The 24940-nt window shown below is 41.8% G+C and overlaps 1 protein-coding gene across 1 annotated transcript in view; it reads left to right on the forward strand.

Annotated features, from left to right (window-relative positions):
• SEM1 (SEM1 26S proteasome subunit) overlaps positions 1-24737 on the forward strand; it is a 92862-nt gene extending 68125 nt beyond the window's left edge. The window contains exon 3 of the mRNA XM_044065919.1: positions 24223-24737. Coding sequence (XP_043921854.1) covers positions 24223-24265 — 43 coding nt within the window. The 3' untranslated portion in view covers positions 24266-24737. The remainder of the gene's footprint in view (positions 1-24222) is intronic.
• Positions 24738-24940: the final 203 nt, after the last annotated feature.

The raw sequence follows: 24940 nt of genomic DNA on the forward strand, positions 1-24940 counted from the left end.
TGTGTATTTAGGTCATTGTCTGATGTAAAGTGTATTACTATTGCTGTTTGTCTCTACTCATATGTTTGATTAGAGTAAAGCATCTTAATGTTGAACACAAAGTGTTTGTATTTGATGTGTGCTCAAATACTTGAATAACATTATTTGCTTATTTTTACGTTTTGTTAACTTGTTTAGTGTGACTGGGCCCGGAGAGCCCTTTTTCAGCTGAGACCAGAGGAGAAAGCTTCAGGAAAGTTTTTTTTTTTTTTTTTAACTAACTAACCAAGTTTTATAAGATGCTTCACAGTAGAAAAACAGAGAGAGAGAAAATATACAACAGGAATATTTACAAGGCAAAAAGTACAGTATTTTGAGAATGCAGTAGCAATATATTTGAGAAATTTGGTTAGTATTGTTGTATACAAAAAATATAGCAATGCCTTTGAAATAAAAAAAATATTTTTCTAATATGTAATGTACAATTCAGAATAACATCATGACATAGTAAATCAAAGAATGTTACTTGCATAACATGTATTTTGGATGCAGACTACTTCCTCAAGCAACAATTGCATATTCTGTGCCAACTTTGTAATGTTAGGATAAGCTATTTTATATCGAAAATATATATGCACTATTGATAAATGCCAAAACAGTTTAATGGCTCATTTTCTGTGGGCAGTAATGCCAGTCAAGGTGGATTTTGAAGAGAAATTAGCATCTTAAGCTTCTCCCATTTGCCTAAGTCTTCATAGACCACCTAGAGTATAACTAAAAAAAAGAAAGTATAAATAACAATAATCCAGTCAGCTCTTGAAACAGAATTGGTTATTTGGGTACATCAGTGACTTAAATTTTGCATTCATATAGTGGGTATTAGGGTTTAAAGTATGAACAACATTACCCTCAATCTATTCTTTTCCATCATGTGCTTCACATCCATATTACTACTGCAAGGTTAATGTAACAAAAGTGTAACCGAACCTCTGTCATTCTGCTGTATTTGAAGTAGATGTGGAACAGGACAAGTTTCACTGTTTAGATGCATGTCTTGGGTTTTCTTAAATGTGTAGTATCCATGTGTGTACATATCTTGTCCCTAATACCGCCTGTTTGTATGCAGTTATGATGCAGGACAGTGCCTCTGAACTCGCTCTTGATATAAGCAAGGAGACCTTAAAACTGGGTACTAAACAATGAGGGAATCTCTCTCGCTTTGTAAGGTAAAGTTGTTTGATGAAGATGCCAAGCCAAGTTGAAGTCTTACAACCAGGAGTTTAGCCAGTTTCTTAATTTTTTTCACTTAATTACTCAAAGTTGACACTTTAATGTCATAACTAGATACTCAAAGTTGACAATCTTTAATGTCATAACTAGATTTTAAAGGTGCTTGTCTTTAAAATTTTAAGTTTATCCATTGCACAAATTTTACTCTATACATTGCACAAATTTTGCTGTATGATTGACTAGCATTACTAATGCTATGTCCTCTAGCTGGAAATGTGCCATACTACAGGCTGCGTCTTGGCAATCTTTCAAGTGCTATATAAATGCCTAGTAAGCAAGAGCTCGCTGTATGGTAAAATGTATGACCAGGGTAGAAGCTATTGGCTTATAAAATTTGAACAAGAAGCTGAATGTTTACAGTGTTAGATCTATGGTATCCTCAAACTAATCTATAAATAATCGGAAAGATTTACATCTCAATTAACCCAAAACTATTCAGTTTATTTTGAAAAGAATGCACAAGTCTGTCATATTACTCCTTCAAACACATTTTATATACATATATTAAAATGGACAGCCACATCGCTGAAGTCTAAGTATACTCTACTCCATAAAAGTTCCACAAGAGCCCCATTATGGGGCACTCCTAGCCGGACCTTTATTCTGACAATAAATCTTTCCATCAAACATATAAGAATGTGTCAAGTTAAAATCTAAAAATTCAGCATTCAAACTTGTGCATTGAATATCTCCCAGAAAAAGATAAATCCACTTCTAAATTGAACCATGTTCAGTGCTAGTATAAACTCACTTCACTTCATCAGTGCTAACAAATAACAGATTTTTGTTGCACGTCACCCAACATTAAAGGTGTGCAAAATCTCTTGAGACAGGATTTTACACTTGATGGGAGTAAACTTACGTAACCTTTTGCCCACCTTCTCTAACTAGCCATGACATTGACTGTCATCTACTTGATGGAGGGGATGCAGTCTTGTTTTACGTAGGCAATAAAAGAAGGCAAGCTAGGTTACTTTACCATCAGTTTACTTGGTGCATTAATACTAAATTAACCTAGTAATTAAAGCATATGCAGTATATCCAATGCTGTGTTATCTTGAAATCAAAACATCGGTCAGATGTTCCATGCACATTTCAAAATTTTGTAAGTCACTTGTTATATTATGACCCTTTTCTGAAGGGTTTATAAACAGTTCTGAATTAACAGACCTTTATTTCAGTGCATTGCATTCATTCTTGAGTTAAGTTAAAACATGTATGAATTTAAAAAAAAAACTGGTGAAGTGGTGGGTAGACCACCTCTTTTCACAGCTTCCTTGGGCCGGCTATTTCTCCAACACCGACACTGTCATAAATTGCTTGTTTAGTTACCATTACTGTAATATCTGCTTAATTATTTCAGCTAATTTATCTTGTAAGCTGACTCGCACAGTCTTGAGGGATAAGGTACTCCTTTAGATGAACAGTAGGTACTGCTTTTGATCAGGGTTTGTATAGGTCATTCCCATAGACCGACCATTGCCATTCCTTCAGAAATGCTGCTTTTGTAATGGTTTTAGCAGTAATGACAGTCTGCTGTGCCAGACTATGTGCTGAAATTAGAAGATTAGTATTGCCCTCGGGCTGGCAGTTCATGTAATACATTTTAAGTCTTGGTGTTTTCAAAACAGAAACCATCTGCACTTCACTGGCATACCTGAGGACAAAATTCAGTAAAACAGTTACATTAACATGTGCTCCATTATCTAAAGTGATACTTTATCATTATGTATAACTAAAGACCTTTTGCAGCTGGTCAGCTTTTTGCTTCTGTTTTCAGCGTTTTTTACACCCCAGTTTTGTATGCCTGCTTGTGCAAAAATGATTAAACATGGAATATTGTACTTGGGCATTCCTGTGTTTCTGAATGCATTTGCCACATTGCCTAGCTTGCAGAGCATTCTGTTCAGCATCTGCAAAGCTTTCTCTTGTTGGCTGTGCAGATTACTGCATAAGTTGACCTCCCTCCTCGTCAAATGAGGGTGTGAGCATTGAACACCAATTTAAATTTGTTCCTGTTCCAAAGTACCATATAGTGCCTATTGCACTTTGCTGGGACAAATCCTGTATTAAGTAATTTTTCATGACGTGGGATGCTACAATCGCTCATTTGTTTCCACAAGCTACAGTTTCTGCTGTCTTTAGTTGATTTCTATGAACTATTAAGATGACTCCGTTTATAGCTTGGTGTGATACAACTGCTCAAACGTCACATTTTTTGCATTATGATATAGGGGCAAAGTGTTTTAAAATAGTCTCTGTACTGAGCAAAGAGCAGTAAAGTAATAAACTGCATTTTTCTGGCTTTCTCTTGGTCCTGCACACACGAGTTCCCTGTACTTCCAGCACCATCTAACTGTTTAGCAGGCTGCTCCTTCACTAGGTGCATTTAGTGGTATCATTTGTTAAATGCTGTCGCTGCCAACAGAAATACTATAAACACTACTTTACTTTGATTTGGTTATTTTTAGACTTGCTGGTTTTGTAACTTCATTTGGAAAAGTGAGTTTTGTGATATTTATGCCAAGGACCCTCCTTGGTGTCCATGAGGATGAGTCTCTGCATATACCTGCTCAGATGTTCCTTCACTTAGTGACAAATGAGAGCTTGTGACAGTGCATGCAGTGACGTCATACATAAACTGTGTAAACATGCTCACCCCCTACACCCAACATTTGTCACTTTTTAGCTTGATATTCCTGCTAAAATACCAATGATCTGAAGTAGTTTACTTCATTTGGTCTTCAACCTGTGGGTACCGGATTTGCATCGGATCCGAGCCGCTGCAAATTCGGTAACATCTGCTCCGAGCTCCTCACCTTATAATACACCTCCACTGCCTTCCAACCCCCAGAGCTCATTTGCCGCAGCTTGCCCGAAGCATCGTGATCTCCTGAGCTCTGACTTAATGAGGTGAGTTTTGGCCAATTAAGCAGCTTTTTTTCTTAAATTTTTGTGTTAGGTGTTTAGTGTAGGTTCCCTCTCCTCCTCCCCTCACTGGTGCGTCGAGTATTAGAAAATTTTCCTAGTAGTTTCAGAGTGTGTGTGTGTGTGTGTGTGTGTGTGTGTGTGTGTGTGTGTGTGTGTGTGTGTGTGTGTGTGTGTGTGTGTGTTTCTTCCCCTCCCCCCTCAGTGCTCTGTGTGCCTTGAGTGGGGAATAGGTATTTTTTTCAACCTTTTCCTTCTCTGTTTTTTTTCTAGTGTAGACACATGGCTGACCTCAAGCCTCTTTTCAAAAGGTGCACTGAGTATGGCCATATCCTGCATATGTGTTTGGACGTTGGCCATTTGAGCACTGACTAATATTTGCGTGGGTTTTAACCAGCACACTATCGAAGACAGGAAAGCTAAGTTGGCCCTAAAAGGCCTTCTACCCACTTCTGAAGCAGCTGCCTCATCCACTGCTTCGGTCACAGCGGCTGCTGTGGCCGCCTCTCCTTCCTCTCCCGCCATTGCTTCTCCTCCCTCCCAGGCTGGGACTCAGCCTCCCATTTCTAAGCCTGTGGAAGTGGAGCGGAGAAAGGGAAGAGAGAAGGAGAGAGAGCACAAATCTGACAAGCACAAACCAGAGAAATGCAAGAGGTCTCCAGACCTTCCTTCTACTCCCGCCAAAAGTTAGGCTAGGATCCATGACTCCCCTCGGCTCTGATCTCTGAGATTTTCCCAGAAGCCGGAGGAGGCGCGTCATCCATCTAGGACCTCTGTTCCTTGACCTGCCAAGTCTTTTTTCACACCAGTTTCTTCTTCTCCAATCCATCCACTGGGTTCGGAGTACTGTGATCCGAGGATGGCCTTAGTCAGGGGGTCGGCGCCAACTGTACCTGTCTCCTTGACGCCGGCAGCTGTCTGGAGCATGACTGATCCGACCAGTTCAGATCAGAGTGGCTCTGAGTGGCCTTGTCGAGATCCACACGTAGCTTATCGGAAGTTGACATGGATAAAATAAGGAGGTTCATTCGTACTCTGATCCAGATGGGGGTCTTGCCATCCCTCTCTCCCTCTGGAGGGGGGAGCGCATTTCCTTTTTTCACACCAGTTTCTCCTTCTCCAATCCATCCACTGGGTTCAGAGTACTGTGATCCGAGGGTGGCCTTAGTCAGGGGGTCGGCGCCGACTGTACCTGTCTCCTTGACGCCGGCAGCTGTCTGGAGCATGACTGATCCGACCAGTTCAGATCAGAGTGGCTCTGAGCCAGAGCTTGGGTGTCGGATCCAAGGGAGCGGAACTTTTTTCATCGGCTTTGGCATTGTTGGGACAAGTTCCCTCCCTCGGAGCTTCGTCCACTTCAGGCCCAGCTCTGATTCTCACGTTGGATCCGAGGAGAGCGCCTTCTTTATTAGTACCTCAGGAAGCTCGTTCTCCCTCGGCGATCGACATGGTAGGGTTCTCTCCACTGGATCGAGACCCTTGACTATTTCCTCGGATTCCGCCCGACTCCCTCAGCTCTGTCTATGAATCCCATCATTTTACCAGAGGGACAGCCCATGCTCGAAGATCCCCAAGCAGCCCCCCCGAGGAACAAGTGTCTTGTGAGTTCCCCCCTGAGAGCCCCACCGGAGACGTGCCTCACAAGCATATGTGTAAGAGGAGGCACTTGGACTCCCCCAAGTCCTTCACCGAAGACACTGATTTGGATGATGGGGAATGTTTCTTTGGAGACATCATGGAAGTCCTACGCCAGTGGGGAAGTTGGTCTGCCCCAAACCACCTTCTGACGAATCAGTGTTCCTGGAGGCTTTTGGCACGGGCCAATCTACTTCCTGGGTGTCCCCTCCTGCAGATCCCCTGGTGGACCTGGTCACTTTGTGGGCCTGGAAGGAGCCAGACACTGTAGAACCAATCCCTAAACGTCAGAATAAGATCTGGAGTCCACCATCAGATAGACCAGCGTGGAACAAGGGCTCCCCCATAGACGCTATGGTGGTAGCAGCAGCCACAAAAAAGAAACTAGCCCAAGAGAGTTCCTCGGTTCATCCCCCTAACCGAGAGTCTCGGATGATGGACCGATTTTAGGGAAGCGGGTATATGCTTCAGTAACCTTTTCCATCGGGGAGCTGAACTACCTGGCCCATGTCAAGAGGCTCCTGTGCGACCTGGTCAAGGAACTGGCTGAATCTCCACCTAAGTCCATGTTGCAGGAGGACAGATGTGTTCTCCGCAAGGATGGCCACTTTAAAAGCAGTCTCCAACACGTCCATGCGACTCCTCATATGCTACCAAAGGAACGGCTAGGGCTGCTGGGTCTGGCATGTACTTGAGGTGCAACGCGTGGCTTAGACTATTTCATTTTTCGGAACCTTTCAAGACGTCTTTTGCCAACGCCCCATATGACGGCTCATATCTTTTTGGTAAGGCCGTTAAAAGAGACTTTGGTTCAGAGTGAGGAGGACGGGAACTGTGTGCCATTGGAATCCTCTTCTCGAACCCTCAAAGATCCTTGTCCCGGAATCGGAGATGGCAAAAAAAGATGTGGTTTAGGAAGTCACAGTATTCCTGGGACACTTGGGGCTCTTCTTCCCCCAGAGACAGAGGGGGACAGGATAGATGCTGGCTCAGAGGCAGAGGGGTACAAGGAATTTTTGGTTTCGAGAACCTTTCCTGGACAGGCCCGAACAACAACCCTGAGGGAGTGCCCGACTGCTGTATTTTGGAGGCAGTCTGAGGACGATTGTCATTGCACCTGGTGGCATGGGAGTCCGTAACATCAGACCACTGGGTACTTCAGATCATTTCCAGAGGATACTCTCTCCCCTTTGTGCCCCCCCCCCTCTTCCCAAGCATACCACCCACGCTAAGGGAGGCAGTAGCACTGAAAATCTCCAAGCTGCTAGAGAAATGAGCCATTGAACCAGTCTCCCCAGATCAGTCCGGATCGGGCATCTATTCCTGGGTTTTTTTGGCGCCAAAGAAAACTGGGGACTTGGGTCCAGAATAGGCTTTATCTACCATGAACCTGTCAGTTGCCAAAGAAAAATTCCGGATGGTCATATTGCAGTCCATCATGCCATACCTGCAAGAGGGCGACTGGATGTGCTCGTTAAACCTCCAGGATGCTTCTGGATAGGAGTCTGTCATTACCAATTTCAAGCCCTACCCTTTGGTCATGCCACAGTCCCCAGGGTGTTCACCAAAGTGATGGCAGTAGTAGCGGCTCACCTGAGCCTTCAGGCGATTCAAGTCTATCTGTACCTGGAAGATTGACTCCTCACTTCTCCCACCAGGCATCTACTTTCTCAAACTAGGATTATTTTCTAAAGCTTGCTCTTCAGTTGGGGGGTTACAGTCAGCACATTCAAATCACTTCTAAATCCTGTCCAGGTGATGGACTATATTGGGGCAAGGATAGACACACTACAGTGCAAAATCTTCCTGACCACGGAGAGAGTACAAAACCTGAGGATGCATGTCTCCTCTACCCTTCTCATCTTCCCTCGGCAGAATCAGTGTTGAGGGCCTTGGGTTCAATGGCAGCGACCATAATGCTTTTTCCCTGTGCCCGATTACACATGTGAGTGCTACAGTAGACACTAGTGGTACAATAGTCCCTGTTGGAACTTCCATTATCGTATCCAATACACCTCAGTCGAGTCTGTCGGTCGTCCCTTCTGTGGTGGATGTGCTCTCCGGAAATCTTGAAGGGACTACCTTTTGTTCCAGCCCCTGTCCAAGCCACACTGACCACGGATGCCTCCCAACTTGGGTGGGGGGCATTGTTTAGGCAGGATAGTCCAAGGCCTGTGGTCCCTTGTCAAGACCAGTTTGCACATAAACGTTCTGGAGATGAGGGCAGTCCTTTTGGTGTTGCAGGCCCTTCATGCCTTTCTTCCTCTAAGAGCCATTGCAATTGTCGGACAACATTTCAGTGGTCTGGTACGTCAACAAACAGGGAGGGACCAGATCTTACCCCCTGTGTTGCGAGGCCATGAGTGTGGGAATGGGTGATCTCCACCGGTCGCTTTCTCATAGCAACGCACATTCCAGGACGATCCAACATTCTAGCGAACAGGTTGAGTCTGACTATTCTGATGCCTTATGAGTGGTCTGTGAATCATTCAGTAGTGGAGCAGATGTTTCTGGAGTGGGGTCAACCTTGCTGCAATCTCTTTGCATCTCCTTTCAATGTGAAATGCAGCTAGATTTTTGCTCTGAACCCCCTGCCGGGGGGAGTCCACCAGACATGCTCTAGCCCATGGTTGGCCTCCCAGTCTTCTGTATGCTTACCCACCAGTACCTCTTATTCCAAGGTTTCTTCAGAAAGCTTGTCAACTGGGGAGCAAAGTGATCCTCATTGCCCCATTTTGGCCTTGCCAGGTATGGTTTCCCTTCCTTTTATCTCATCTTCTAGCTCCGCCTTGGATTTTGGCTCCCATGCAGGGTCTGATTTCACACACCTCGGTGGTTCCTCATCCAAACCTGGACAGTTTGAGGCTCACGGCTTGGCTGCTCCAGTTCCCATGATAGGTAGGACTCCTGGATTATCCTCTTCAGTTAGGTCTATTCTGGTGGCAGCTCATAAGTCTTCAACCTGGAAGATTTACCACAGCAAATGGAAATGTTTCCTTTTGGGCTTACCACAGCAAATGGAAACTTTTTCCTTTTGGGCTTTTCAAAGGAGTTTAGATCCCTTCACGGCTCCTATTTCTGCCATTCTTGACTTCCTAGCCAATAATTTTCAACAAGGAGCAAGCTCTTGTACTATCAAAGTTCAGTAAGCTGCCATCTGTCATTTTCATGTTGGTGCGAATTCTGCCTCCCTGGGCTCTTCCATACTGTGTAAAGCCTTTATCCAAGTTACTTTCCTGTTACTCCCCCTGGTCAAGGATCCTGATCCTCACTATGGTTCTTCAAGCTTTGGTTGCACCGCCTTTTGAACCTGCTGCAACCACAGATCTTAACTTCTTATCTTGGAAAACAGCATTCCCGGTAGCTGTCACCTCTGCTAAAAGGGTTTCAGAACTGCAAGCTTTGTCCATTAAAGTTCCATATATGGTTTTCCATAAAGATAGGGTTTCCCTTCGGTCCAATCCGTCTCTTCTTCTCAAGTTTGCATCACAAGTTAACAATCAATCAGACCATTAACTTACCCGTTTTCTTCCCAAATTTTGCTAACAAAATGGAGTACAAACTCCACTTGTTGGATGTTCGTAGACAGTTATATTTACACAGGACTAAAAACGTTCCTAAATCTGATCAGCTGTTTGTGTCCTTCTCTTAAACCCTTTTTGGGTAAACCTATCTCCAAGGTCACTGTTGCTAGGTGTATTTCCTTGTGCATCCTTCAGGTCTAGAAGAATAAAGGTGTCTCTCCTCCGGGTCGGGTGATTCCACTAGGTCAGTAGCTACTTCTGTGGCCTTTTGCTCTAGAGTTTCATTGGATGATAGTTGTTCTGCAGCTACTTGGTCCTCATCTCATACCTTTATTTCTCACTACAAATTGGATTTGACTTCTAGAAGGAGAGCATCCTTTGGTTCATTAGTGCTCCGGAATATCCTTCCATGAGGGCCACCCAGGAGTTTAGTAGCTGGGAGTCTGTCTCACAGGTTGAAGACCAAATGAAGTAAACCACTTCAGATAAAGAAGTTATGTACTCACCATAACGTTCCACCTCATTTGTCTTCAACCATCCCTCCCTCCTTCCCCCTGACCTTATGTGAACAGCCTGTTGGCTGCAGTTTTAGGTCGTAAAGTATTCTTCAGGTCAGGTTTTCAGTATAAGGTTCAGCAAACTCGATCTAGGGGTTGGAAGGTAGTATTATGGTAAAGGGAGGAACATGGAGCTCTGAGCAGATGCTAGTGAATTTGCCGGATCAGATCTGATATGGATCCGGTGCCTACAAGTTGAAGACAAAAGAACTACTCTGATGGAACATTATGGTGTGTACATAACCTTTTTCCCATTCCCTTTGGATATTCTTTAGCTGTATTTCAAACTTGGAGAGGAATGATAGAAGGAAGCTTCTTGCAGGACAAGTAGGAGGATCAGAATTTCACCTGAAATTTTGTTTGGAGGCGTGACTAGGGGTCCATACAGCCAAGAAATGTGTTTGTGGTGATGGATTTTAATTCCATTCCAGTACTTGTTTTTTATGGTCTGTCCAAATTAAGTTTAACAGCACAATGATTAAAGTGCTGTTTAGGGGTGAATTGTTAAGGGAAGTAACTATTTTTCAGCGCATAAGCTTAAAACAAGGTTAAACTTTGTGATACAGTCTCTTCACCTACTTTTTGAACCAGTGGCTGATATGCCCCCCTTGAGTTCATTGTATGGGAAATAGCCCCAATAATCATTACTACTCAAGTCATGAGATCCCTTTTTGGTATTTTTCTTCTATGTTTTAAGGTGTTAACAAAACTCAGTGTACCATTCAGTTCTTAATGCACAGACTTTTATATTACTTGGATATTTTATTTGCATAATGACAGAGTTAAGAGCAGAGCAATGATTATTGCTGCAAATAAGGAAGGAAAGTTTCCAAGCAAGCAATTTTTAAATGTTTGCTCATTGTTTTTTACACCGCTTAAGATAAGTTATTGCAGGGGCAAGTTAGATTGCACTCTGCAGGGCACAGCATCTACTACTTTTCTCAGGGTGTGTGTGCAGGGCATTTTATAAGCATGTGCTTCACCACAACATTGATCTGTTTGAAGAACATCTGGTTGTGTAACATCTCCAGTAAATACTGCATAGGATCACTGCAGCAGTAGTTCCCTCTCTCAAACTACTTTCCTGTATGCAGCCTACTGACTACCCCACCAAAGTCCTATTTACTTTTCCTCCTTCATCCTGTCTACACTTGTTCCCCAGTGTAAGGGATCTTGCATCCATACCGCTCAGCTGTACAGATTTTCACAGAATGTCCAGACTTGCCTCATGTTTTTTGGTCACTTGCCTCATGTTTTTTGGTCTGTTCCTCATAAAATTTGTGTTTTTGGGCAAATCATTGAAAATTGAAATCACTAAATAATACTAAATAAGACATATTTGAGTTTCAGACTTTATTTCCTTTATAAAATACATAACATACCTGTTATTCTAGCAACTTTCTAAGCTTATAGGAGCAGTATTTAAATTTTGTCCTTATTTTTGAGCATTTGTCCCCTCCATTCTTTCTGACATTGTTCGGATTTCTTGCACTGAGAGGTTGAGAAGTATGCATTCCTTGTTCAGGCTAATGTACATAGTCACGTTTCTAGGTATTCTGAATTTGTTTTAAATGACAAATCATGTGCATCTACTAACAGTTTGGGGTGGCAAATTCTGGATGGCTCTAGTTCTAACATCTGAGGGGCAGCTAAGAACCACTGATGGCACTGACTGTGATACTAGCTTTATGCTAGGAAAGCGGTGACATTCCATGGAAGCTAGAATCAGCCTGGGGGGGTTGGTTCTAAAAGTCTGTGTGAATCTGTCCCCCACCTATGGTACAGATCTCTTTACACCGATGTTGGGTTGCAGCTGTGATTATGTCTAACTTAAATGATTATGGTGAGTTCCTAACATAGTTGTATTTTACTTCCCCAGTTGGTCCTGAACCCAGTTTATTCCCTAGCATGATGACTAGGACAGTATTGACACCCATCATACTGGGAAATGTTGGCTTTTCTGACGTGCACCTCTCAAGAATAATTTGTAGATAAGGGCACAATTGCTGTTTGCCGTCTGCCCTCGTGCAATCCTTTTTCCAGGGGAGCAATGACTTGTTGAAGGTCAGAGAGTAGGCTAATGAGGACTGAGGGAATCGAACCCTATACCACAGGAACTACAGCTTATAGCCGTGACCCTTTGCAACAACGGCCTGCAGCTCTTGGGCATGACCCTGTCAACAATGGCCATACAAAATTGCACTTTGTAAATACTGACAGTTGTACTTCTCTTGTGAAATATATGGAAGGTACCTGTAAGGACGAATGTACTCTTAAAGGATACTTAGGCACTCTGCTTTCATAATGAGTAGATTGTTTTGAGAAGCAATGAGTTAACCAGCCAGGATAAGGTTCTGCTTGGCTCCTGCACTTTGCATGCGAACATGTAGGAGGACTCGTCCTCAAGGATTGCTTATCTGAGGGCCAGGCATTGAAGGCTTACCACGCCAAAGAGTAGCCATTGAATGTAATGGAGGTGTGGGGGTTTCCCCCCAGTTCCAACTGACCTAATTTGTAAACACCTTGCCAGATTGAAACCCACCACTCTCGCCACTGATAAACTCCCCACTGATTACCTCAGGATTGCTGCCTCTGCCATCGCCTACCCTATTTCCATACTAAAAGAGCCATAGCCTGACCTACTTCCACACACTTTGGAAAATTTCTTAGTGGTCCCCCTACACAAAGGTGGATCCTCGACAGAACTTAGGGGAGATGGCTATGGGGCGATAATTATATCAAAAATCTTAGAAAAATGTGTACACACCCAACTACTGAATCATCTTCGATATAACCTGCTAGCAAATTCCCAACATAGATTTCTGCCAAACCATAGTACCACCTCTGCCCTTTATATCCTGTACTGACGTCAGCCAACAAAGAAATCTTGGTAACTTGGTATCTGTCTTCCTAGACCTGTCAGAAATTACTATCGTCTCTCTGAGCTCAGTCTGGATAACTCCTCTCCACTGTGGCTTAAAAATTTTGTCCCTGTGGCAACAATTTATAACACACACTCTCCCCTCTCTTCCCAGTGGGACAAGGTGTTCCGCAAGGATCCATTCTTGGTCCCTTACTATTTTCCATCTTTACCAATAACCTACTGTCGGCTACCCAACAAGCTAATATAGTACAATATGCTGATGACACCACCCTTATTTGCTCAGCCCCCTCTCTACAATTACTCCAAGATAGAACCCAGGAAGCCTTCACTACTGTAAAAAAATGGCTAAATTTCTCCCAACTCATTATCTTCCACCCATCCAAAAGCTTCACCCCTACATTGCCATTCTCAGTAACATCCTCCCAGCAATACCCTTATCACACCAGTAACCCAAGCCAAGCTACTAGGTGTAACTATTGACCCAAACCTAAAATTCGACAGACATATAGCACTAACAATTGTTAAAGTTCGCAAAAGACTAGGTTCACTCTACCGCTGCAAGAGCTTTCTCACACAGGAATCCCGAATTACTATCTCTTGTACCCATCTACTCTCCACCTTTACTGTATGCTTCCCCAGTTCCAACTAACCTACAAATCTGAACTTCTGAAATTTCTGCCTGCTACAATAAAATCTCAAAATTTGCAACCAATGCGAAGTTTCGTTCTTATCACTTTCATTCTTATCACTGCCTCTCCCTAAGACAACTTCTCCTGACCCATCAACTGCTATACCAACCAAGTAAAATACCTACCCACTCTGATCTGCTCACCTTCCATATTACTGCGTGTCAGCTAAGGTCTTACAATACCGCCCTACTGACTGTTACCAATTGCTTACATAGCTCAGGCCAATTTCTTTATTCCTAAGGCCTGGAACTCTCTGCCCCCTGACATTAGATGTCTAAATAGTAAACGTACTTTCAAATCCCTACTAAAAGATCTCCTATTCCAAACTTGTATATGTTCCTGTACAGAACCAGACTAATTTCACCTGTTCCTGACTTTCAACCTCCCTAGATCACAGGTGTACTGTGTAGTTTCACTTGGTGCATAGTACTGTGAACCAGGTGTTTAGGCCACCTTTATAGTTATGATTTCTAGTTTATGACCCTGTTTGGCTATGGAAACTTCTTTTTGAATTTATGTTCAGACAATTCTGTATTTGTTATAGGATATCTTGTTTAATTGTTTCCCAGTATTCTCTAACCACTGTATGCTGCATCAATTGTAAAACTCTGATTTTTACTCCTTTTATATGTTCTATGCTCTTTTGTTCAAAATAGCTATGTTTATATAATTTTTTTTATTATTTTTTTAAAAAAATTTAATGTGTAATTGGAGCTTTTCTCCCTGGGCCTCTGCTGAAAACGGTCACCTTGTGTCCAGTCAGACCAACACAGTAAACAAGTGGAAAATAAATAAAAGTAGAGTGCAAAGAGTAGTAACTATTTGCCTGTTTTAATCTAGGCTAGTTCTAGGAATGATATCCAGTTGAATTACCTGATCCCTTCTCTGCCAGTTTACATGGCTCTTTGGCAGAGGTCCAACTTTATTGACTATTAAGATCAGGCAGCAAAAAAAAAATTCTTCAGGTTGTCCGGGGTCTATATTAAAAGCGAAACACTAAAGATAGTCTATGTACATAGACACTTAAAGGTCGATGTACATAAACAGCGAAATCCAAAACGCCGAACAAAGTCATCAGAATGCGCCACACAGGTAAGTAAAGAAATAACACTAAATAATTACGCTTTACTCCAAGACCGCACTACAGTGGAGAAAAGGATATATTTCTTTATCCCCACCATCTTGCTGCTGACCAGGAAACACATTTGGCATTTCAAATTTCGCTGTTTGTGTTTCACTGTTTATGTACATTAACTCTATCTTTAGTCCTTTTCGGCTTTTAATATAGACATGGCTATCAAACACCCCACCCTTCCCATCATGTATTGCACCCATCATTCTCTTCTCCATTTTTTTTTTTTTTTTTGCAACACAGTTCATTCAGAGTGCAGTGCCTCTTTTTTGCCATTTTGGAAAAAGTTTGCCCTATTAATTATCTTCCAACATATATAATTTTGAAATCAAATCCTTTCCCACATACAAAAAAAAAAAAAAACATGAAGTACAGCATAATGCCAGTTTTAGAATAAACTTAGTCCAGACTTTTCTACCACAAACTTCAGAAAGTTGGCAGGTGTGTTTTTAAGCCTCTTGCTTTCCATAGTAGCCCGTAACATTTAAAAAGATATACCCTGTTCTACCTCACAATTCAATCCTTCATGCTTTTCTAATTATATCTTTTCATACCACCATCATCATTGTACATTGACGCATAACCACCCCCATTATGCCACTGAAGCAGCTTCAGACTCTCAGTACCAGCAGGCTGGTATATGTACTGGTTTTATCAAATGTATGCAAAGAGACAAGATAAGAATTCAGAAATTTCTTTTCACCTCTGTCAACTTATGTAGGACCAAGCAGGACCAAGCAGTGGAATGGTAATTTTAGCAGATGTCTTTACTTTGTTCATTGCCTGTTTCAACATTAGGGGGCTGGCAGAAATAGGCTATATTAAAGGGCAACCATCCTGTTTTACTGCTGTTGCATTTGATGAAATGTTTGCTCCAATATTTTGCATTTTAGTCATGTTACAGAACTTCATAGTTTCTTTGTGAAGGTTTTGTTATATACCCAGGGAACCCATGTAAGAGTATAGAAAGGTAAAACTTCTCTGACAATGCCATAACATTGGCTGTTTGTAAAGGAGATTGAACTTTCTGCTACTTATAGCTTTTATAAAGCCATGGAAGACTTGTCTTTACTTATTTTAATTCCAGAAAGTTCAGAAATATTAGCTGTTGTATAGTATACATCACATAAGGAAATGTGGAAGGATTGAATAGCCAAAACCCAGGGCATTCTGGAACAACCTCCCTTTTATTAAAAGTTTTGGAAACCACCTTCTAATCACATTTGCCCACACTGAGTCATCAGCTTCATAAAGCAAAAATTTTAAGAGGAATATGTGACTTGCAACAAAACCAGTCCTGTTGGAGAAAAATAGAAGGATGAAATGCTTTATGTGGCTTAGTTTCTTGTATTTCTCAGGTCACTACTCGCTGTTCATTTCCATAGCTACTATTTCTATGACTGTTTTCACTGGTACTATGTTGAGGAAATTTGCTTGGCTGCATTCTTGGAACCTTCCAAAAGGTGTAATTGCAAAAAAAAAAAAAAAAAAAAAAGAAAAGTTTTAAATTATCTTTTGGAGAAAGATTTAGTTTTTTTTTGTTCAGTTGCCGAGGTCTTCAAAAATGTAATTAGAGCATTAAGATGATACAGGGATTCTCTCAAAAAATTTCAACCCACTTTTCCCAAATTTTTCAAGGGATGTTCTGTTCCTCTTGTAATTTTGGGAATAAACAGTCCCAGCAAAATGCTGGTAAGTAGATATTTAAAAAAACAATGGCAAAGATGTTCAAAAAAAGTAGGATGACCCCCCCCCCCCCCAATAAAGGGCAGTTCATACAAGGCAGAATGACCATGTAAGGGACTTTCCCTTCTCTCCCTGGCAGTCCCTTGTCCCTTCCAGAAAATCTGAATCTCCATTACTCTGACAACAGACTGTTTTAGAAAAATGGATGGTGAGACTGATTTGACAGGGTTACAGATGGCAGTGGCAAAAAATTCCTCCCCTCCTGGGAATTATTCTACAACCACTAGACCAAACCTCTCTGTTCAGCTCATGTCCTATAGCACATGCTATTTCTTGGGGCTAATACAGTTTTTCCTTCACATTCATGCAAAAGGTTTTTATTCAAGAATATTTTTGGTCTCAAAGAAAAATTCCCGGAGATCAGTTTTGGACCTTTCTTTCCTACAACAGTATGTGATATTGCCCAAGTTCAAAATGCTTTCATTTCATAACCTTTGTTACCCCTTCTTCCTCATTTGAGTTTTTTGGTTGTCTTAAATTTTTATAGTTGTCCTATTTCTGTTCATCCAGATGACAAAGAGCGTGATACTTTGTGAATACTGTTGGAGCATTGGATAGCCAAGAGGGTAAGACTGAGAACTGATAATGTGATCCAGTCACATAAAACGTTAGAAAATTGTCCTAGCTTTCATTATAGCCGATTTGCAGGTTAGAGGGTGTCCACACTTTTCCATATTTAGACAACTTGCTTATCTTTGCAGTCTCTTTTCCCAAGTATCGGGAATCTCTCATTTAAGTGAGAACTCCTTTGCAGGCTGGATTCCAAGAGTACGATCAAGTCTTTTGACTCCATCACACAAGATTGTTTTCCTGGGGGTGGGGTCTGCTGGAAACCTCAGTACAAATAGTTTAACAGGAAAAGTAGATGTATATTTAGATCTGTTTCAGGGGTTTTCCCACTCTAACTACTAGGAATACCTCAGGATACTGGGTCTCATGATACTCATGATATGATTCTCATAATACCTGTGGCAAGACTCTACACAAGAAAGATACAAGGATATTTGAAGTCTCTTTGGTCCCAGCATCCACACCGTTATTATCTTCTGGGATGTGAGAGAAGAAAAATCACTTTGTGGAGACAATTATTCCTGAATCCAGGTTTCCCCTTATCCCATCCTCTCCATAGCAGTCACCACAGATACCCTGGACTTTCTTTGGGGAGCAGTGTCAAAGGAGATAAGGTATCTGGGGCAGCAGAGTCGGGCACAAGCACATAAATGTGAAAGATGCTTGTCCATGTTGAGGCACCCAACTTTCTAAACCTCCTTGTCCCCAGGACAACTTCAGGTTGTTGCAGATTGTACCACATGGTACATAAGCAAGGAGAAACCAGATCGATCTTCTATGCAGACTAGGTTTGTTAACATGGGGGCCCACCTTTAGTTTAGTTTTACTCTGCAGGCATCCTACATCCTGTCAGAACAAAATTGTGTGGTAAACAAACTGCGTAGGGTAGCTGTAGAACTTCATGAATGGAAACTAGATCGGGAGGTCTTCTATGATTTGATCTGTCTGTAGGGAGTTCCTTAGGCAGACTTTTTTTGCCTCCTCCCTTAAGTTAGCTAGTGAAGTTTGTTTTTTAGGATTCCATGCAAGAAGGCCAGAAAGACAGATGCCTTTTCTTTTACTTTGTAGAGAAATATTCCTGTATGCTTTTCCATGCTTTCTACTGATATCCAGGGTCCTTCTGAAGATTAAGAAGGAATTCACCAAAATCTCCATTATTTTAGAATTGGCCAAGGACAATTACCACCAGCTTCTTTACAGAGTAGATTTGTTCACAAAAGAATGGGGGTGTTTGATATGCCCCAAACCCAAACAATTTCAGCTGACTGCCTGGCTTGATAGTTTAGGCACCTGCTTACTGAGGACATATAGCAGATGCTTATGGAGACAAGAAATCCTGCTTCAAGAAATTCATATGTAAGCAAATGGAACAGGTTTCCTAGTTGGCGCCAACAACATAACCAACACCCATTCAGGGTTAGTGTTTCTCTGGTTTCATAATATTTGTATGAGTTACTTTCCTATGGCCTGTCTTCTTTATAAAGATTAATTTGTCCGTCGTTTCGATATGTCTGCCCATGGACCCCCCTTCTTTCAATAATGCATTCTTATGTCAAAATGTTTTAGAAAGAGTTATTACATGAGACCTCCAAGAAAACTAGTGGTTCCTCCTTGGGATCTTAATTTTGTGTTGGGAAAGCAACTTTATTTGAACCAGCTAACCTGGTTGACTTAAGGTTCGTAACATGGAAAATTTTAAGCCTAAGGATCTATCTCACTGTGTTCTCTCTGACGCCAAAAATGAAGGAGCAAGGATACTTCATACCTTGGAAGCCTACAGACAACTTTGGTACTATTTTGACAGAACAGAAAATTTCAGAGCTTCCAATCAATTGTTCATTTCTTGAGAAGATGGGAAAATCTGTGTCAAAACAGAATATTTCCAAATGATTGTCTCTGGCTATTACCTTTTATTTCCACTACAACAAAATTATTCCAGTCAGTGTCGTGGCACCACCTACTAGGGCTGTGACTTCATCTATGGCCTACTGGAAAGGGATGGACTCCCAAGTGTTATAGAAGCTACAACTTTGTCTTCTGTACACACTTATTTACAAAGCACTACAAGCAAGATTCCTTTTCCAGACCTAGATCAGGCTTTGGTTCCAGACCTAGATCGGGCTTTGCTAGAACCAATCTCCAGGTGCTCCTGGACCCTTCCCCTTCCACCTCCCAGATGTTATAAGCTATGGTGATCTGCCAATATAGATAAGGCTATTGCAGCAGTTATCAGTATGAAGAACATAAGACAGTTGTGTAAGTAAACTTACCATAATGGTAGATGTCCAAATGGTCACTGTTGTAGTATCCACTCTCCCTTCTTCGCTTTTGTTTTTGGGTGTATTTTTTATGCCACAGCGTGGACAGTTTTTATTTCTGGCAATATCTTTTCAGGGCTCGGCTTCCCTCTCTGTTGGAACACAATCTCTGAAAGGCAGACTTGTCTCTTGGTCAGCTTGAGTTGACTACTTGGGAGTGTGGAAGGTGCCCTGTAACTTTGGAAGCAGGCCAGCTCTTGTGTCCTGTGCAAGATGCAACTTGTATAGCTTAGGCTGCTGCAGCAGTGATCATTGTTATGGTTACACTGTTGTACTTTCCCTGCATATCCTGTTCAAATATTCTAAAGATTGGTAGCTCCTGTTCCAAATATTCTGAAGATTGGTAGCCAAAACAGTGTTGCTGCTGGGGGGCAGCCTTTTTTACCCCCCTTAAGTCTTTGTCTTTATAAATAATTGCCATAAAATGTTTATCTGACTATATAAATTCTCTGTTTAAATGCATTGATTTGTAAGCTTGTAATGCTACAGAAATTTCTCAATATATCTCTCCATGTATTGTTAGAATATTAAAATTGTTCACCCACAGTTTCTCTTGACATACTCAGTTCTACAAATGATTTAGTTTTTCAAGTGATTTAGCTCGTCGGGTGATTATTTGGGCAAAATTTGCATTGAAAATGGGCATCACTTTTTTGTTGAAAAGTCATTCAGCAGTGTATGTATTTACAGTTTTATTCTTGATTATGATCTTAGTGTGTTGGACATAGCCTGTAAGGATCTAACTGGTTCCATTTTTTTCCTATCTTCAGAAACTCAATTCTAGCATTCTGCATGATCTTGGGAATATCTCATTGTGAGCTGTAAATGGGTGGTTTAATTATAATATGGATGACCGTAAGGTTATAAAACATTTGTAAAATTAGCAGATTATCTGGGCCAGAGGCTTTTCCCTCCTTTACACTGATTTTATTGTGACATGAAAATCAAGAGAAACATTAAACTTTGTTGCTAATTTTCTTGTTTAACCATCTTCCAACCTTTGCATCATCCTCCTCCCCTTTTTGGTCAAAATAGTTGACTGCGTACTGTTCTTAAATTTGCTAGGCCTGTCTGATTCCTAGCGTCATCTTTTAATCCTACAATATTCTGGATTTTGTTTTGTGCACTGTGTTTTTAAATGCTTTCCTGACTTATCTTAAAATTAAAAATAGAGTATTTGTTTCTGTGTTTATCAAATTTAGCTCGTTTACTTCAAGTATATGATCAGCTTTTTTAAAGGTTTGTACCATTTTTTTCTACTGTCTGTTTACAACCTTTTTATTTTACATTTGTGTGCTATAGTATACATTTTTGAATTGAAAAAAAATGTGTTGCCTAACTCGTAAGTAAAACACTCGCAGAGGTTTGTAGCTGTTTGCTTATTGATGTCTGTGAAAAAAATTGTACAAAAAAAAGTTGGGTCTGTCTTTTAGAGAGAGAGAGAGTGGCTGCTTACCTGCAGCAACCATAAGCATAAGTTAATAGTGTAGATCTGAAGTAGGGACTTCATTTGTCAGCAACCTGTGGGGGTCTTGGATCCGAGCCGGCAATTATTTATACAGCTATGGATCCGAGCACCTAGCTCTTCCCCCTCACCCATAATCCCCTGCCAACCCCAATTGACCCCAGATCTAGTTTGCCGCTTTTAGGAGACAGCTGGATTGCAGAGCTCCTGGCAACTTCAGATAAGTTCTTCAAAAAACTTGTTAAAAGTAGAAAATGTTTCCTTTTTAAACTTGCGTGTGTGTTTAGGTTCCCTTTAGGTTAACTTTTACCTCTTTTAATTTTATTTTAGTGTTTCCTCCCCTCGCTGGTCGTAGTGTGTGTGTGTTCGTGTTTTGGGGCCTGGTGTACGTGTGCAGTCCTTTCCTTGAGAGAAAATGTCAGAGGCCCCAAAGCCCATTTTTTCTAAGTGTGCCGAGTGTGGCCATGAGCTTTCACTGGCGGATGGCCACACTGTGTGTTCGGTGCCTTGGGGTTGAACACCTGTCCTCAGGATGCACGATTTGTGCAGGGTTCAACCCCAGGGCACAAAGAGCGGAGGTCGAAGCTGGTCCTGGCGGGACTTTTTTGCCCCCAGAGTCGACTTCGGCCTCCGCTACTCCCGTGGCACCTGTGGTGATAGGCCACTCCTGCCCCCCTTCTTCCAGCCGGGATTCAAACTCCCACTAAAGCGCCGGAGGATAGGGAGGCCAGGAGGGAGAAACGGAGGGAGAAGCACCACAAGCGGCGGGCAGAGGCCTCCGCTTCGGCCCTCCCGGCTAAGCGGGCTTCTCCCTCCACGGCTTCCAGGTCTCCTCCTCCTCGGCTCCGATCACCTTGCTTCTCCCCGGGACCAGAGGAGGAGGAGACCCGATCTCCGTCGAGGCGGCACTCCAGGCCTGCCTCGGTGGCCTCGTTGAGATCCACCTACAGCCTATCTGACGCAGACTTGGACCGGATGATGAGAAGGTTCATCCAGGCCAAGCTGCAGATGGGAGTGCTCCTGCCTCCCTTCGGGGAGCTCTACACCCTTTTTTGCTCTGATAGCTCCTTCTCCGACCCGCTTCTCGGATTCGGAGCGCTTGGAGCTGGGCAGTGTTGGAGCCGGGGGTGGGTCGGCGCCGACAGTACTGGGTACTTTGGATCCGACCCTGTCCTCGAGTCTGTCGGTTCCATCGTCTGATCCGACCTCTCGGAGTCGTGGCCCGAGCTTCGGATCCGAGGGATTCAGTGTGCCTTCGGCTCCATCCAGGTCGGAGCACACTGGTCCCTTGGATCCGATGGTCTCGGCGCCGGTTCCGATCCCTTCATCGGATCCGAGTGGGAGTCTGCTCTGAGCCCCGGGAGAGCGGCTCCCCCTTGGCCTTCGATGTAGTGGAGAGGGCTCTGTCGAGAGCATCCAGACCCCCGGCCCTTGTCTCGGCTCCGCACTGCACTCCCTCTCTCAGGTTTGTAGCTGTTTGCTTATTGATGTCTGTGAGAAAAATTGTACAAAAAAAAGTTGGGTCTGCTTTTTGAGAGAAAGAGAGAGAGAGAGAGTGGCTGCTTACCTGCAGCAACCATAAGCATAAGTTAATAGTGTAGTTCACTTATTTTGATGTGTAGATTGTAACATTGATGTGCTGAGTTGTTGTGGTTGGTGGCAGAGTTGTTGTTGTTTTTCTTTCGGCTTTTCCTAGTTAGGGGTTGCCACAGCGGAACTCCGGTCCGCTAATGATTGACAGCAGATTTTTACGGTGCCATAAATTCAGGAAGTGGTAGGCGTGTTAAAGGATATTGTTAGCAATTGCCATTTCTAGAAAATGGTATGTTAATGGAGAAAAAACTGTAGCCAAGATTGCTATTGGTAAGATAATACCAATAGTATTTGCCATGCTGTCTTAAGGCTATGAAGTGTGTGTGTGTGTGTGTGTGTGTGTGTGTGTGTGTGTGTGTGTGTGTGTGTGTGTGTGTGTGTGTGTGTGTGTGTGTATGTATTTGTGTACTTTGACACTGGAGTGCAAAATCCCATGTCTGCAAAGTAGGAATGCAGTTTGACGGAGAACTGGATTTTCTGTAGGTGGAGGCAGTTGTATCACATAGGTCCTTTACTTTGCATACAAGCTCTCAGAAAAAAAAACACTCCCATTTTGCAGTAACCTCAGAGCAAATTGGGTGCATTTAAAACTGTCCTTTTGTTTCAGTTAATTCATGATTGGGAATGTAATTTCAAATATGGGAATTTAGGAAACTGACCTATTCTTGTCTCTTGACTTGCATACGTAAGTGTATTTATGCTGAACGTCTGATTCGTTTATTTTTCCTGGAGTCTGATTTAAGGCTGTGTTCCTCCATTAGAGAGAGCAGCTGTATTGTGCTCACTTTATCTACACCTCCCTAGTAATCATTAACGATTTGTGACCTTTTGGTAGTGAATACCACATTGGATTTCAGAAAGCATGTCAAATGAGCCTTTTGGCTGTCCTTGTTTTGAAACTACATAATTGTCAGGATTGAGATCTGTAAAAGATGGATGGCTGCACGGTGGTGCAGAGTCCAGTTACTTGAGTGTTATTTCGTACTGTGAAACTGCCAACACCTTGCTTTTGATTTTCTATTGCCTGTGGGTTACAATCATAAAAATGCCACTTTCGTGTTAAGTGGATAAAAAAAATATATATATGACTGGTATATTATTTGCAGGAGGTGATGCCAGTAGTCACACGTGTCTTTTTTTCTTTTTCAGTTCTTGCTTAGTTTTGATCTGATTTCCTCAGTTTGATAAATCTGAGAAGAAAAATTTGTTACTTAACGGTATGTCAGATAGAAGTATTTTGTTGAGCTGAAGCATTATAGATGCATGAAACTGAATCGCATTTTTAATTGTGTCTGTAGGAGTTGGTCTTTTCAAACATTGTGGGTTGATTTCTGTAAAAACATACCATGCTTTTGCTGAAGCACGTTTTGCACATGATGTATGCCTGCCGCTGTTCCTTTCAGTTGCCCTTCGAATCTCTGTGCTTCTATTTAAATTAGTAATTGCTGCTGTGCAGTTTTTGCACACTAAGTGTGAGGCCATAGACAATCGGCTCATAGAAAAATTTGTAGAGTACAAAAAATGGAACTTAATGTTTATTTTGTAAATTGAGTATGACTATGTGAGATAAGCGACCCATGATTACTGTTCTGTATTTTAAATTAAATACCCAAGCTAGATTCTTTACCATCCCAGTATTTGTACTTATGTCCATTTATAATGACAACCACTAGCACCCCCAAAAAAGTTTTAACAGATCTTGACATTTACTTGATATAGATTTAAATAAATGCTATATATAGCCTGCTGCTATATTATATATAGCTGCTTGTTAAAAGCAAAAATCTGCTAGAATGCTGCTTATCTGTCTTCAAACATCAGTTTGAATGATTTTAAATGGATTTAAAAACTGAAGCTTTATTTATTTTTCATTAAAACACATGTTCTAAACAACTTTTTTTTTTTCCTGCAGAGCTGAATTGGAAAAGCATGGGTACAAAATGGAGACCTCCTAGCCTATAGGGGAACCCATTAATGCTGATTGCTGAAATACACTGATCTGAAGAAGTGAAGATTGGCGAGAGATTGTGTATAGTGCTGTCATGTAGCATAACACTCATTTTCCTAGAAAAGAAGAAAAATGAAATATACCTTGGTATATTTAAAGCACTATCATTTCTAACTTTTTGACTTCCCAGACTATATATATTTTTTCTCCACATCTTTCAATGGGTTTACTTTGTAGATTAAAAGCGTATAATAATTTTTTTATGACAAACTGTTATCTTTTTCCTTTACCTCCTACAAAGAATACTGGACAAGCTGTCGTAAGAATAACTAAGACCCTTTATCAGTTGTATTTTCAAGGTATTTGTTACTTTAAAGTTTCTGTAATCCACTGGTTTGAGTCATAACATTGCTGCTAGTTTTCTTATCTCAACATTTTATTCTGTGACTCTGGATTTAATAAAGATCACGGTGAAGTTATGTACCTTAGCTGAGTAACTGCGTTCAAAAACTGTGTTCTTGTTGCACTGTTAATTCAAGTTATGAGACAGAGTATCAGTGTGTGAAAAATGTTAGCAATGTTTAGAGTTAGTGTATTGGAACAGGATGGAAAAATGTCACGTTTTGTTACTATCGTATAATACAGTCCTAAATTTTTCACTTCACTTCCGTATTCTCAGATG

Source organism: Protopterus annectens, chromosome 3.part0, assembly GCF_019279795.1.
Source record: "Protopterus annectens isolate FY-2018-M chromosome 3.part0, PAN1.0, whole genome shotgun sequence".
Taxonomy (NCBI): domain Eukaryota; kingdom Metazoa; phylum Chordata; order Ceratodontiformes; family Protopteridae; genus Protopterus; species Protopterus annectens.